Source organism: Rissa tridactyla, chromosome 8 (assembly GCF_028500815.1).
Source record: "Rissa tridactyla isolate bRisTri1 chromosome 8, bRisTri1.patW.cur.20221130, whole genome shotgun sequence".
Taxonomy (NCBI): domain Eukaryota; kingdom Metazoa; phylum Chordata; class Aves; order Charadriiformes; family Laridae; genus Rissa; species Rissa tridactyla.
The window spans coordinates 22562224-22577045 of record NC_071473.1 but is presented as its reverse complement, the minus strand read 5'-3'; the positions used below and the strand labels follow the sequence as shown (position 1 = coordinate 22577045).

Below are 14822 nucleotides of genomic sequence, written 5' to 3'. Positions count from 1 at the left end.
CTCCCTGGTTACCAACCTGATGGGCTCCTCGCTTGCCTCTGGCTCCCCCTGAATCAGTGCCTCCGCTGCAGCCGCATCCCCGTGCCGGTCCCCATCCTGTGCCCCCTCCGTGGGGCTGGTCTCCTCCAGGCCCAGCTCCTGGCTGGCTGAGCGGCTCCCCAGGGCACCAGACGGCTCCTTCCCCTCCATCCGGGCTCTGCGGTGCCGGCTGCGCCGCTGACTCTGCCTCATCCTGGCCCTGTCCTCGATGCTGCCTCCTGCTCCATCCTGCTCGCCTGGCTCACAGTTCCCATGGCACGATTTCTGGTGCCACGAGTCCTTGTCCCGCCTGGCCCGGGGCGATGGGCTCCTTCTGTCCTCACCACCGCTGGGGTTGGCCCCCGGGGCTGGCTGCTCAGGTCCCTCGGCTGGTGGCCGCTCACCCTTGCCACCCTGCTCCTCAGCGCATTTCTCCAGGGTGACGCCGTCCCCCGGTTTCTTCCTGCGGAAGATGCTGGCGTGGGGGTTGATGAGGTGCGGCTCGTCCTTGTTGATGCCCTCCTGGCTGGACATCTGCATGTGCCGGCGCAGCTGGCTGGTGCGCTGCTCCCACACCGACATGTGGTGCCGCCGGCGACGCTCCCGCCTGCAACGGGGGACAGCGAGCAGTCAGCATCCTTCACCCCCCACCACCGGTGAAGCACTCACTCTGGATTCAATTTGGAAATCCCAGGGAGAAGGAAATGCCATCCCCGGTGGCTACGGGCTGGGCTCCTGCTTCATCCCCAGCCTTCCAGCATCCTGCTGGTGCTGGCAGGGGCTGGAAGCGGGGCTGAAACTGCACTTCTGCCCCTTCAGACATGTGTAGGCTGATGGAGGACCAGCCCCAGCAGCCTCACAGCTACCCTGAAGCTTTCAGGCAGCTTGCCCAGCTTGCTGAGAGCAGCCAGCACCCCGGCTTGCCCTATCCCAGCCAGGCAGTGACCACCTTCCTCTTGCGTGATTGCCTGGGGACACCTTGAATATAGGCAATGTCCTCTCACTGCAGCCGGGGATCCCTCCTTGCACTGGGGATGTCTTTGCATCGCCAGCTCCCCGGAGCCAGGCTCCTTTTCAGAGCGGTGCTGCCCTAACGGTACAAATGACGGTGCAGGGGACGCTGGTGCAAGGGCGGCAGTCCTGATGGGATGGGGACAGTAAGAGGGAAAAAGATGCCAGGTCCAAGACCTGCTTTTCTCAATGAGAGATGGCCCTCTGGGACGTTTGCCACGCAAAATGTCACCGGGCACAGGACACCCTCCCTGTGCTCTGCTGTGCTCGGCCAGGACAGCCCCTCACCCCGCACATCCCCAAGCCTCAGGGAGCAGCGGTTTCGGCTGCCGGTGGGGGAAGAAGCCGTACTGGGCTGGTCTATGTTCCTGCAGGTGTGCTCTAGGGAGGGGCTGGGCTATGCCACGAAACCTTTGCCGTGCCGTAAACGCACACACAAACACCCTGGAGAAGACAGACGTGCCCTTCCCAACAGACGGAGGCACACGGAAAGACCCCCGAGTGCAGGCCTGTACGTACACTGCTCACATCCACGGGTAGCAGCACACGCCGGCGCACGCCGGCACACACACGGACTGCGCGGCACACGCACACAGAACCACGGGTGCACGCACAAAACCACGAAGGCGCGCACACACGCGTGCACACGCACACACAAACAGGGGTGCAAAGGGGGACACTGAGTAGAGGCACAGGCACACAACCCCCCCACCCCAGCCGAGGAGGCCGGAGGGGAGCGGTGTGCGGCCCCACGGACGCACAGAAAACACAGGAGCCACAGACGACACGCGCCCCCGCGGCCCACATACAGGTGGCTGCTGCGCGGCTCCCACATCGACATGTGGTGTCTCCTTCGCCTGTCTCTTCTGGGGAGGAAAAACAAACGGGGTCAATCCCCCCCTTCGCCCCTCCTTCCACTCATGTGGGCAACGCAGAGAGGTGTCCGTCCCCCTCCCGGTCCCTGGGCAGCCGGCATCTCTCCAGCTGCCGGGATGCTGGAGCACGGCAGCCAGCAGCGAACCCCCTGCACGTCCCTGCTCATGGACCGCACTCACACGCTGCACACCCAGGTCCCCCACACCCCGCCATGGCGCCCGTCCCTGCCATCCAGGCAGATGCAGGCAGCGATGCTCGCGCCAGGGATGCCACGGATGCCATTTCGCGGGGGCCACGGAGCCTTCCCCACGCCAGCCAGCCACGCCAGCGGTCAGGCGGGATGAGTGGCGAAGGCTGCAGCCCCTCAGAAGTCCTAGTACATCCTTGGATATTTGACAGCTCTTTCAAACCCCTCTGAATTCACCTCTCCTGAGCAACACGTGGGGGTTTTGCAGAGGAAGTGGTGCCTCGGGCCAGCCCCGAGCTGCTCAGAGCCGTCACCGCTGGTTAATGCTGCCCTGAGACCGCAGGGGGGAACATGAAGCTCCCCAGCAAAACCAAGGCACAAGCTGAGACCCTGCAGAGCCCCTCTCCCCTGCGTAGCCCCGACACAGGGAAGCCCAACAGGGCTGTCGGTGCCTTTCACCCCTGCCGGCTTCAGGAGGCTGGGGACATTCAAGGCTTTATCCTTGGTATTAGCACAGAAAAGATTTCAGCTGCGCACAGCTCCCAGCAAACAGCCACCAGCATGTGGAAACATGCATGCAGTGGTTTGGTTTTTGCTTTCGTAAATGCCGTGCGTGTGCGGGACGCGCAAGGAAATATACTCGCAGAGCTCGCGCAGGCGAGATGGGACACGTCTCACTGCCATCCCGGGAGTGCAACGATACCCTCAGCCCCTGGGGGAGTCACACTGGCCATTGCATCCTTATGGCCACCTGCATGGGAACAGCCCGATGGCCACGCTCGAGGCAGGGGGTGAACTCCACAGCCGGGCCACGCAGGCAGGACCTGCAGGCAGGGATCTGCCGCCGTCCCCGCAGCAAGTGGCCGAACCTTCAAACGCATCCCCGCACCGCATTAGGCACCAACACATGACAGCACCCGCATGCGTCCATCTGGCCACCCACTCGTCAACCAGCCCCGAGCCATCTGCACCAACGGCGCCCATGTACAAATACAATACTCCGATCGGCACCGCAGCCGCCCACGCCAACCTGGCCACGTGGGTGCACTCATCCCCGAGCGCCACCGGACCTCTCCGCAGGCAGGAACGCGTGTACCAAACCTGCCTGCGCCGGGTACCCACATAGAAATGAAGCCATCTGTGTCTGCGCGCACCCAAACGCAGACTCCGGCTCGGCTTCACCGACCCGAGTTTCCAACAGTCCTTTGGTAACCGGCTCTGCTCCGGCTTGTCCCTTATTGTGATGTCCCTACTGTCCCTCCCTGGCTGCTGGCATCAGCGTAGCACCACCGAAGGCACATCAGACCTGAAGCTGGAGATGGTCGCCCCCCACGGCATCACACCCCCTTCCTGCCCCTCACGCTATCCATCCTGGTGAGGAGGAGGAGCTGGAAAAAAGATCTGAAAACATCAATACCTGCCCATTTCCATGCCACCAGAACAACACCAGAAGGTTAAAGAGATAGGTTTTCCTAACCAGCTGTATCTGACAATGGCTAGAAAACTCCAGCAGGGATGCGCAGTGTGGGCAAATCCTTCAGTGCCCTGATATAGTCCATCTCCCTCCCTCTTCCTCTCTCCTCTGTGTCCATTCTCCAGCCTCTTTTGCAGCCCAAATCCCTCTATTCCCTCGTTTTATCCAACATATTCCCACTGATAGCCAGAGACGGTCATGACAGGCAGACTCTGCCATCTTTCCCACAAATCCCCCAGGCTGGGGGCCGGGGGGGGCGGGGGGGCAGGCGCAGATCTATATGAACATCCCATCACCCCCAAACCAGGGCGATATCTGTGGCTACTGGGAGACCAGGCAGGGCTTCCAAGTACCCCCCGCCCCAGCTCCATGCTGCCCCTAAAACCACGGGTGATGCGTGCAGGATGAGGGACCGTCACATCCCACCGCTGCCAAGCCAGGGAGGGGGCTGTTCCCAGCGCTGCTTCTGACCCCCCACCCCCACCCCGGCAAGATCAGTGCTCGCCTGAAGACAGCGGTTTCTCTCGGCAAATCTGCAAGAGATTCTGCCGTGTACAAGCTTGGCTGGGTTTCAAAGTACAATGAAACCTAAAATTCCCTGGGAAAGGATTCTATAAAAAAAAGGGGGAAAAAAAAAATTTAAAAAAAAAAAAAAATCATCCTTTCAGCCGTACTGAAATGTACTGTTTTGGGAAACAAATCAAAACGCCTCGTTCCAATGTTGACTTTGAAAGTTTTATGTGATTTAGACCATATGACACCACAAAATAAAGGGAAAAAAAGGCGTCTGGAAAGGAAAAAACAGAATTTTCTTCTGCTGAAACGCAGAGACAAGGCTCCTTAACACCATACCAGAGGTTTATGTGGTTTGGGGCATTTCTTTCTCGCCCAAATCAAATTTCTGTACAATCAAACATGGTTTCGCCAGCCTGCTCCATCTCTCATAACTGCATTCGCTACCAGGGAAGGAGCCTGGGGCAGATTTGTGACACTCCTGCCCCCTTCTCCTCCAGCCCTGGCTGCGATCCCGCAGCTCCGCCATGAAGAAACGCTCCCCGGGGACAAATATCACCCCTCTTCAAGAAAAAAACGACGCACCCTCTTCCTCCCCAACCTCCTTCCCCACCCCTAGCAGCAGTCCAGAGCGTTTGAGTTGTACATTTGGGGCAGAAAGCCCATTTGAGCGGATTTCTGCCATGTGCAAGCTCTGAAGCTGCTGCTTGGGGCAGGGGTGGCCAACCCCAGGTCCAGCAGGGTGAGCTGCTCCCTGCTCCGACACCTCTCCGAAGGCACTGCTGCTCACGGGGAGCGTACACCAAGATCTCCATCCATCCTCAAGGAAGACACCCGGAGAGGGAGTCACCCCGCGCGGGGACCCCTTTTTATGTCATCCCTTGTGGGGACCACAGCCCCACAAGCAGCCATGCCAGGGCTCCGCTTCAGCTCCCCACCCTTCTGAGAAGCCCCGCTGGGCTTGGGGTAGGGGGGGGTCACCGGGGTAGCAATGCTGGGGAGAGGGTGGTGTCACTCACTCGATAGCAGGCATGTTTGGGGCGGACATGGGGCTGACTTCTTTGGCTTTCTGAAGGGCGTGCTTCTGGTTAAAGGCCTCCTCTTCCTCCTGCTCATCCTGCAGAGGAAAGAGGGGAATTGCTTTAGCGGGACGCTGGGGTTTCCAGGGAAGGTGCAGCCATCGGAGACAACGAGGGATGCACCGGGCTACCGTAGATGCCGAGGCACGCGAGAGAAAAGGGGAGCAGGCATCTGTATTTCCAGAAACAGCCTTTATTTTATTATGGGGAGGCAACTTCCCCACTACGCCAGGTCTTACTGAAGGCGCCAGCGCTACTTAAGTAAGTGAACCCAGCCCGCTCCAGGCAAGAGCTAGAATAGCCCCAGATGGCGTAGACCAGCTCAGCCCTCCCTTCTTCACAACCACAGGGGCGAGACAGGCATCCCCCTCCGCTGGAGTGGGAGGCAAGGCATCCATGAATGACCCCGGCAGAGACCATGTTGCTTTAATGAGTACGGTTGTGTCACCGGAGCAAAAAAATGTCATTAGGAATCATTAGCGCGCATTCAGCCCTTTCAAAAACTCAGCGCTCCCTTAATTGATGCTGCTGGTACGCCACGGGGCTCTCCACCCCTCTCACCCCAGCAGCAGCCAGCAGCCCCTGGAAGTGCCACCTCCATCCAGCACGGCAGGACAGGGACCCCTGCACCCACCCCTCAGGCAAATGAGCCTCGTGCCCCATTTTGTTTGCTGCCCAGGGGTCGGATTTACACCAGCGCGGAAGTCTCCCAGTAAACCCCAAGGACCTGAGCAATAGGCATGGGCTCTGCAAAAAAATGGGCACCATGAGATGACTGGTCCCCTCTGAAGAGCAGCAATGACCCTTGCAGCTCTCGCCTACTCACCGTTACCCAGATGGTGCCCCAACGTTTTAGCATTCCCCAAATATTTCCCAGCACGGTCTTAAAAACAGCTAAGCCCAATAATCTTCTCAAGCACCATACTAAATTGCATCCTAAATCACGTCCACTGCCCTGCGGGCGGATAGGGAATAAATACTGATGCCACTGGAAAGCGCATCCACATCCCCGCTTCCCAATCCACATCTCCGGAGCGCTCAGGCAAATAACCGTCCCTGCATCAGAGCCCATCGGACAGTTGAGGGTTGTCTCAATCTGACTGGAGGCAAATGCAACTGGGGAGCTTAAATGGAGAAATAGTTAAGCCACACTGGATGGGAAGCGTGGGTGTTCCCAGAGAGACCCAGCAGGGTTAAGCACTTTCCTAAATCAAAGTCTAAATGGCTTTGGCCCAGCGATACGGGTTTGTGTGTCAGGGGAGCGGCCTGCGAACCTTCCTAGAGGAAGAGCCTCCACTTCCAATTTGACCCGACCTCTTTTCAAGGCAGGTTGAGCTGAGGGACAAGGTGACCCCAGGCTCTGGAGTGAGGACAGGCACAGGCGCTGCTCCCAGTGCCTTTCCTGCTGGCCCCATCCTTCGCTGTCTTCAGACCAGCAAGAGAAGAAAAAGGAGCAATTGAAACGTACCTTGGTGAGTTCCTGAGCGTTGGCCAGGTTGTCCACCGCGATGGCCAAGAACACATTCAGCAGAGTATCTGCGAGCAGCTAAGGATGCACAAGGTACTTGTTAAGGACATGGGTGTCTGCAGCCACCGAGATAGGGTGGCCCTGATGGCTCCTCACCATCTCAGTGAGGAGCAGCCAAAGGGACAAACTCCTCACCCATCCTATCTATACAGCCCTCAGGGCACCTCCAGACAGCTCCTTCCCTGTGTTTGGGATATCCAGGGCTGCTGCATGTGTGATAGGACTCCCTCAATTGGGAGAGGAGGAAGGAGCAGTGAGTGGGGAGGGGGGTGCCCACAGAGGGGGAGATGAGATGGGGTTGTCTCCACTAAACACACAGCAGCCAGGTGGATACAGTTTCCAAACAAGGTGAGGACGATGAAATAGATGGAGGACCACATGCCTGAGCGAACGCCTCCCTGGGAGCGGATGCCGTTGTACATCACCTCATTCCAGTCCTCACCTGTCAGGATCTGCAGGAAAGCAAGCCAGCATCTCCATCACCCGCACCTTCTCGTCACCTGGATGGCCCCCTCGGTCTATCCCACCAACATGCAGGCGCCGAGTACAGAGACCCCATGCAGTCAATAACCCAGCTCTCCAGCTGTAGCACGTGAGGGAGAAGATGTTGGACGGTGCTGAGGATTAGGCTGGAATAGGCTGACCAGGGAGGTGGTGGAGTCACCAGCCCTGAATGTGTTTAAGAGTCAGGTTTAGATGTGGTGTTGGGGGATATGGTGTGGGGTAGAACGTTGTAGAGTGGGGCTGATGGTTGGACTCGATGATCCCAAGGGTCTTTTCCAACCTAAATGATTCTATGATTCTATGATTTAGGTCTCCTCAGAAGAGTTTTGAAACTCTTCCACCTTGCGTAACAGAGGTGGAAGAGTTTCCATCTCTTTGTTACGCAGGAGAAGAGGGAGGAAGCAAGTTACACCCTAAGAGGTGACGGAGGGGAACTTGTTTGGTTTAAAAAGCCCCTTCCAGCCAGCGGGGAGCAAGCAGGTGGTCCCAAGTCCCTTTGGTTGTGTTCCCTTGCAGCCCAGCTCCTACCTGGAACACTGTCATGATGGCTGCAGGGAAAGTGTCGAAGTTGGCTGATGGCGTCCCATCGATGAAGTTAAACCTGGAAGTGGAACCGGAAGGACATAAATGGGCTGCAGTACCAAGGCCATCAAACCCCTGACTGCTGTGCTATCAGCTCTCTTTGGCTTAGGAGGACCTTTCCCCACTCTAAGGAGGGTCTCCTGAGCATTTGGTGCCAGAACCCAAAAGGTGTCCTGGTCAGAAGGACCCACACAGCCCAGAGGCACTTGCTGGAGCAGGGACTTTTGTATGGGAGAGGTACCACTGTTAGCAGCAGGCTGAGGGGTGAGGCTATGGTCTTCCTAGGCACCTAAGAGGGTGTTATCTCTTGGCTTTGACACCAAGAAATTCGTTTCCACCAAAACTTGAAACGACCTACCTGCCTCCAAACAGCTGCATTCCCAGCAGGGCAAAGACTACAATGAAGAGGAAGAGGAGGAAGAGCAGGCTGATGATAGACTTCATGGAGCTCATCAGTGAGACCACCAAATTCCTCAGGGATGCCCAGTACCTAGAAAACAGAAGCAGTGCTGGAGCACTCGTAGTCACGAGTGCTATGAGCAGGAGTGACTGGATCCAGGCTGCAGCCACAGTCCGAGACAGAGGGTGACGGGCACGGACGGATGGCACATACTTGGTTATTTTAAATATTCGCAGGAGACGAAGGGCTCGTAGGACACTAATCCCAAAAGAGGTTCCTGGTCTGAAGATAGCCCAAACCACTTCGAAGATGCTTCCCACCGTGACCTGAGAAGCAGACACAGCCATGAGTCAAATACAGGCTCAGGACAGGCTGTTGCAGGAAATCTTCACGTGCCTGAAGACATGGCACCCACCACCCTGCCCAAGACACGGTGTCTCGGTCTGTCATGGGCAGGCTGTCCCAGCAGAAAGGGTTCCCCTGCCCACTCTGAGGGCCATCCCGTTCTTCTCCCCCTTGGCATCTTGCACTGCAGACACCTGCCAAACATCAAACATCTCCCCCCACACCCACCGCATCTCTGGGGCTGCTTACCCCACAGTCGAAGCAGTTGAAGGAAGAATGGAAGTAAAGGCGCGGCCCCATCCCATACATCTTTAAGGACATCTCCAGGAGGAAGAGTCCAAGAAACAGAAACTCTGCATAGTCTGAAAGAGAAAACCCAGACGCGTTACTCTTGGGGCACTGAGCTGCGCGGAGCACCCCGCACGCACCCACCCATAGCCCATATAGCACACCACAGAGATGGGACAAGTTAAGGACCACGCGCTGCTTCCCCAAGCTCTCGGGGTCTGGGACGAGGGAAGCTTGTCTCTGAGGAGCTAAATTGTGCATAACAGAGCACCAAACCCACTAGTTAATCTTTCAGGGTAGGTGCACCAGTGTCCCAGGGGTTTGAGAAGATCAGAGATGGCTGGCATGGAGTGGAGCAGCTCTTCAGCATTATACAACAGTGGTTGAGGCATCTGCAAAGACATTAACCACGCAACGCTGTAGGGGAATATTAGCAACCTGGATTTAAATCATCACATGGCTGGAACTTGGCCAGGGTAATCGAGCTGAACAGCCAAGAGCCAGTGAAAAGCTTCTCCAGCTATTTCATGAACATTGGCAGGCAACAGTCTGGCTCTTCACCTTGTCCAAAAGATGCTTCTCACCACGACCAGCTGCCATACCACACCGCGGTGTGCTGGGATCCCAGCAGGCCTGAGCATGCTAATGCAGATTTGGGCAGGCCCAGTGCTTGATGGGGACATTTTCAAGGTGAGTAAGAATAACATAGCTGAGAAAGCAGCACTGTCTCTACTGCAGCAGCTCAGGAGGAACACATGGCTGCTGCGGGGCTGACCACATTGCTCTGCAGTTAGCACCATGCTAGAATGGACATGGGTTTGCTGCCGTCGAGACCTGACCTTGTATCGTGTCCCACAGAGGGCTGGGGGATGCTCCAGTAACTGGTTTCTACCTTGGGATCTCCATGCTCTGCACCAAAACCTTAACCAGGGGTTCCCATATCCCTGCAAACTCATGCATTTCCAGAAACTGCTTATGGCCATTCAAAGATGGAGCTCTAGCAAGCTTTCCATCACCACCATTCACAATTTTAGGAGAAACCCAACTAAGACCTGTAGTCTTTTTCTCTCTCTTGAGAAACATGTTGAACCTGAAGGACACAAGGCCAGTAAAACTCCTCCGTGTTTGCTCACAGGGCTGAGACAGCCACCAGTGGCCACGGGGTCAAGGGCAAAGCTGAATTACATGGCTGTACACAGTCCTGTGTTACCAACAGTGAATGTAGTTCAGGTTATTCCCCACCCAGCTCCATACCAGCATGACTCTGGTGGGATTCATCCCCACATGCCCCAGGGGAAGGAGTGAACGTGTGCTCCTCTCCAGCCATGGAGATAAGAAGGTTGCAGGAGGTTTTGTCTGCCCATGCAGTGCTCTCACACCTACACAAAGCCCACAGACTCACAGAGGAAGTGGGTGAGCCAGGCTGGCTGGTTGTGATGGACGATGGCAACACAGGCAGTATTGAGAGCCACCAAGCTCAAGACGATCCAGTAGAAGACCTGGGATTTCACCATGTGGCGAACGGAGATGCGCAGGAGTCGCTCCTTGTGCCGTAAGTAGGAGGCACCATCCACTCTGGCGCCTTTGAGGCCAGAGTGACTTAAGGGGTTTCCTAAGGGAAAAGAGTGGGGAGAAGGAGTTGGGTTCTCCAGTCAAGGTGAGAGAAGGAGTTGGGCACTCCAGCCTTCCCCCAACATGAGACAGGACACACAGCTCACAGACATTGCTCTTATGGGACGTGACTTAACCACACAGTTTTTAAATGGTACAGGGGGCAGCGGATGGTTTGCTCCCGTTGCTCTCAAACTAGCAGAGATGACCGATCCATGACAATCTCCATGTGACAGGTGTGACCCTTGCAACTCAATAAACTGGCAGAGGTTTTGAGGAAGAAGGCTCCAAACTGCACTAACCCAAGGTTGGATGAAGAGGTCTTCTCTGTGCCAACCTCCTCTCACCCACAGAGGAGATATCGACGCAGTGCTCATCGCTCGAGTCGCGGTTCATGGCGTCTGTCCGGTTCCTTTTGATGGTGGCTCGCCTGAGCACTGGGAAGGGAAGAGGAAGGGGTGTTGGTGGCCCAACTCTGCCAGGAGCCAGCTCATCAGACTAGGACCTGATGACCAGTACTTGGCTAACTCAGACCTGGTAACAGGACGGACATAGCCAGGTGACCCTAGTCCAGAGCTATACCTGTGTGGGACCAGACTTCTCCTGGCCTCCATGGTCTCTTAGCAGTTATACTGTCAATCCACTTCCTCATACCCCTCTCTCAGGCCACAGACCCCACCGGGGCATCCCCAAACCTCCCTCCTCTCATTGCAGATAAAGGATTTCAACCTCCAGCTGCAGGCAGGCAGAAGGAAGGGCAGACAGTTGCTTAGGTAGGGTGTTGCTTGTCTTACCTTCTAAGGCTGAGGTCCCAGAATTTTTGTTCTCTTCAGCCAGCATGACTTCCTCTACGCAAAACACAGAGTTTAGCATCAGGAGACAAGATACAGTTGTCTGAGCACATCAGACCTCACTGCCTTGTACGTAAGCACTTTGCCCAGCCTGGAGGCGGTTGCTCTACCTTGTAAACTCTTTGTCAAGTATCGGTTAAGTGTCCAAAAGCAAATTCTGGAAGGTGGCAAGTGACAGCTACCAGACATTGCATCAGAAAGGAAAAGTACTAGCAATTAACCATTCTTCCTCCACTGTAATTAACCCCACTAAAGAAGCTGAATATTGAGTCTGGGGCTCAACATCCCAACCCAGAATCAAAGCTGAGATCTGGAGCTCAGACCTCGATTCAAGTTACCGGGGGCTGTGCCAGTTTGGGAACCAGGCCCTATGGGCTGTTGCACATGGCTGTGTGTCCACCATCCCCAGGCCGTGCCCAGGTCAAGGTGGGAGCCCCAAGCTGGGAACCAGTGAATGCATGCCCTCCAGTCTCCTCCAGGAGCAGGTTTAACTGGAAAACCACTGTCACCGTTCACTGCTCTGCGTTCTCTCTGCCCACTACTGCAGGGGACTCCAGCAAACATCACGAGAAAGGAAACCATGGCAGAGCAAAGCTCGCAGCAGTGATGCTCACAGCCTTCCCTGGAGATGTAATATGCCTCATGTTCAAAATATGACAGTTTCATGCCACAGAAGACGAGGCTTCATCAGCTGTTGGCAATGTCCTTACTTGCAGCCTGGCCAGACCATCGCACCACCTGGGGCCAAGCTCACTCATGCACCCAACACCACCCTGTGAGCACCTATGCAACTTTGGGGTTGCTCTGGATGATGCTCAGGTATCCCTTCCCATCCCCACCACTTTGCATGACCAGCACCCTTCAGTGCCCGCCACCCCTCTTGGAAGCCCCCCCTGGCCCGCCAGCCTTTACCCGCTTTGTCTATCCAGGCCCGGTAGCCATTGAGCTCCCGCTCGATCTGCTGCTGGCGCCGCAGCTTCATGAAGGCTCGGCGGTTCTCCACTCGCTCACGCTCTTTGGCAAACTCCCTGGGGAAGGGCAGGGGGGAGCAGTGAGAGCATGGCCGTGGGGCAGCAGAGTACACCGGGGGCTGGGGGCAACATGGGGCCGGGAGGGGAGGCAGGGACCAAGGGCTAGCACAAGCCAAGGGCTGCTGGAGCATCCTGAGGCAACGTATGGCCATCCCCAGACAAAGCAAGGCCAAGGGATGGGTGAATGATCCGAGGGGAGGAGAGGCTTCTTTGCAGGAGGAAAGGCATGGATGCACATGAGCAAACACCCTGCTCAGTCACTCAGCATCGCATGTCCCAGCTGGGAGATGCTGCTGTTCGGGGAGGATGCTCCCAGCACCACCCGACTCCAGAACCAGCTGAGCTTCTGTGTGTCCCTTCAGGGAATAAAATCTGGGCACCATGAGGAGGCAGCAAGGGGATGGAGAAGGACAGGTCCTGTCCCCTGCCTTCGCCACCTCTTCCTCTGAATCCCTTCTCCTTCCAGCCTCTCCTTGGAGGGTTTTCCCAGGGCTTGAGACATCCCTGTTGTCCTTCTCTGGACTTCAGTGTCTCACACGAACTGCCCAAGCACCACGACCGGTCCAGAGAAGGACAACAGCTTGGCACTGCAACAGGCAGGAGGGCAGGCAACGCCAACACGGGCTCTGTGCAGGCAAGGGCATGTCAAACGCTGAGCGCCACTGGCCAGAGCTAATACCTTGCCCACTGCTCCTGCAGCCTCTGACACACATGGTGCACGGATGCGCTAGCATCCACGTGCTCATCCACTCCTAGGCACAGTCATAAGCACACTCCTCAGTACATAAGATATATGATTTCACCTGTAGCCCAGCCCAGAGCTGTGCAAAGATGCCTATATGCAGCTAGGGCTATATACACCTTCCCCCCTGCAGGTAAAATGCAAGACCGCCCAGGAAAGCGTGGTCTGCTTTCCGGTATACACGTGCTCATGGCCATACCCAGAAGGCCCATGCCGACAGCTCTCCTAAGGTTTTCACCCACTCTCTACGAAGAAGCACCTGAAGCCCTAAGCATGTATGCAAAGGCCATCACACACAGAGCAATTAAAATATTTGGCAGGACACACAGGGGTGGCAGTTTAGGTAACCTCCCACCCACGCCATACGTGAGACAACACGGCCAGACCTGTTTCTAGGAGGTCTCACACCCTGTGCTGGCACATACCACATACCTGGGGCATCTCAGGCCACATGTTCTACCTCTATTGACACCCCCATTAGCGCACAAGGAGCATCCCTCACACCCGACAACCCCCCAGCACACCCTTCCTTCCTCCCAACAACACCCCAGGGATGCAACCTGCTGGCTGCAGCTCCCCATCCCATCCCCGAGTCCCGGTGGCCGCAGAGCCCCAGCTGCACGGAGGAACCCGGCCTGTGCCCTCAGCCCCCTCCCGGCCCCAGGCTGCTCCAAAGGAAGCGTCATTATGAAGAACAAATGGCACCATTCTCTCTGCAAGACGAATGTCTCTCTCCCCGGAGACTAGCAGCAACCTCCAGCCTCAAAAAAAAAAATATATTCAAAAGAACTGAAAGAATCGGTCTGTCTGCCGCAGAGAGAGTTCAAGTGCATTACCCCAGCTGAGCTATTACACCCTTAATGCTGTGTGGGTTTTTGCATGTGTGTGTGTGTGTGTGTGTGTGCGCGCGCGCGTGCGTGCGTTTGTGTGAAAAGCCCTGAATGTTCCCTGCATCTCTTGTTTAAGATCCCCAGACAATTCAAGCGTTTTTAATTCCACCCCAGGAAGGTGATGTTTCCTGCCGCTCTGGCATTCAGCATCAAATGACTCTCCCCCTCCATCGCTGGCTTTCAGACTGAAATGAGACTTTCTTCCTAGGGCAGGGAAGGGGGAGAGAACAAAAGGCAAGGAAGAGAAAAGCAGCCTAAGTGGAGGGAAGGAGGGCGGGAGGAGACGGGGGAGAAGGAAGGACCTCCCGCAGCCAACAGTGAAACACACTCTGGGGTTTGGGCATGCCATGCCAAAACCCCTCCTTGCCCTAGCTGGAGGAAAGGCAGGACCATTTTGGCTGCGCCACCATCCCTCACCGGCTTTTATTAGCAAATTTAGGATGTCAAGAGGTGAGTAGATGCTGTTTGGAGCCAGAGTGAGTGGGGAAGTTGCCTCTTTCCCTCTGGTTTGGTCCACTGGTCCTCCTGTGTGCTGAACCTCTGCCCCACGGCCATAACCCCATGCCAGACAGCACCTCGGCAGAACTTCTGCTGGTCAGACCCTGCAGAAATAATCTGTGAGTGGGAGCAGCTGGAAAGCTTCGCCTGATTTACACCAGCTGGGAATCTGGCCCCTCTCTGCTACCTCCTGCTTGCCCATCCCTCTTGTCTTCCAGCTCCTCCTTTGCTGAGACTAGTGTCTCCTTCTGCTGCATGGTGAGAAGCCACCATCACGTGTCCACAATAAAACTCAGCCAGAAGGACCAGCTGAGCATCAGATAACTTTTTCCCAGAGAAGGGAATGGGAGCGTCTTTTCCAGCACCCCCCTCATCGAGCAACATTTCCCCCTAC

The 14822-nt window shown here is 56.3% G+C and overlaps 1 protein-coding gene across 1 annotated transcript in view; it reads right to left on the bottom strand.

The window, feature by feature from the left end:
* The window catches only part of CACNA1E (calcium voltage-gated channel subunit alpha1 E), a 98799-nt gene that overhangs the window by 34769 nt on the left and 49208 nt on the right, over positions 1–14822 (bottom strand). Inside the window, exons 8-20 of the mRNA XM_054211798.1 lie at positions 12180–12295; positions 11211–11264; positions 10764–10853; positions 10208–10417; positions 8767–8879; positions 8386–8498; positions 8131–8262; positions 7719–7791; positions 7021–7138; positions 6627–6694; positions 5099–5196; positions 1839–1895; positions 17–625 (exon numbers count right to left, since the gene is read on the bottom strand). Coding sequence (XP_054067773.1) covers positions 17–625; positions 1839–1895; positions 5099–5196; positions 6627–6694; positions 7021–7138; positions 7719–7791; positions 8131–8262; positions 8386–8498; positions 8767–8879; positions 10208–10417; positions 10764–10853; positions 11211–11264; positions 12180–12295 — 1851 coding nt within the window. The remainder of the gene's footprint in view (positions 1–16; positions 626–1838; positions 1896–5098; positions 5197–6626; positions 6695–7020; positions 7139–7718; positions 7792–8130; positions 8263–8385; positions 8499–8766; positions 8880–10207; positions 10418–10763; positions 10854–11210; positions 11265–12179; positions 12296–14822) is intronic.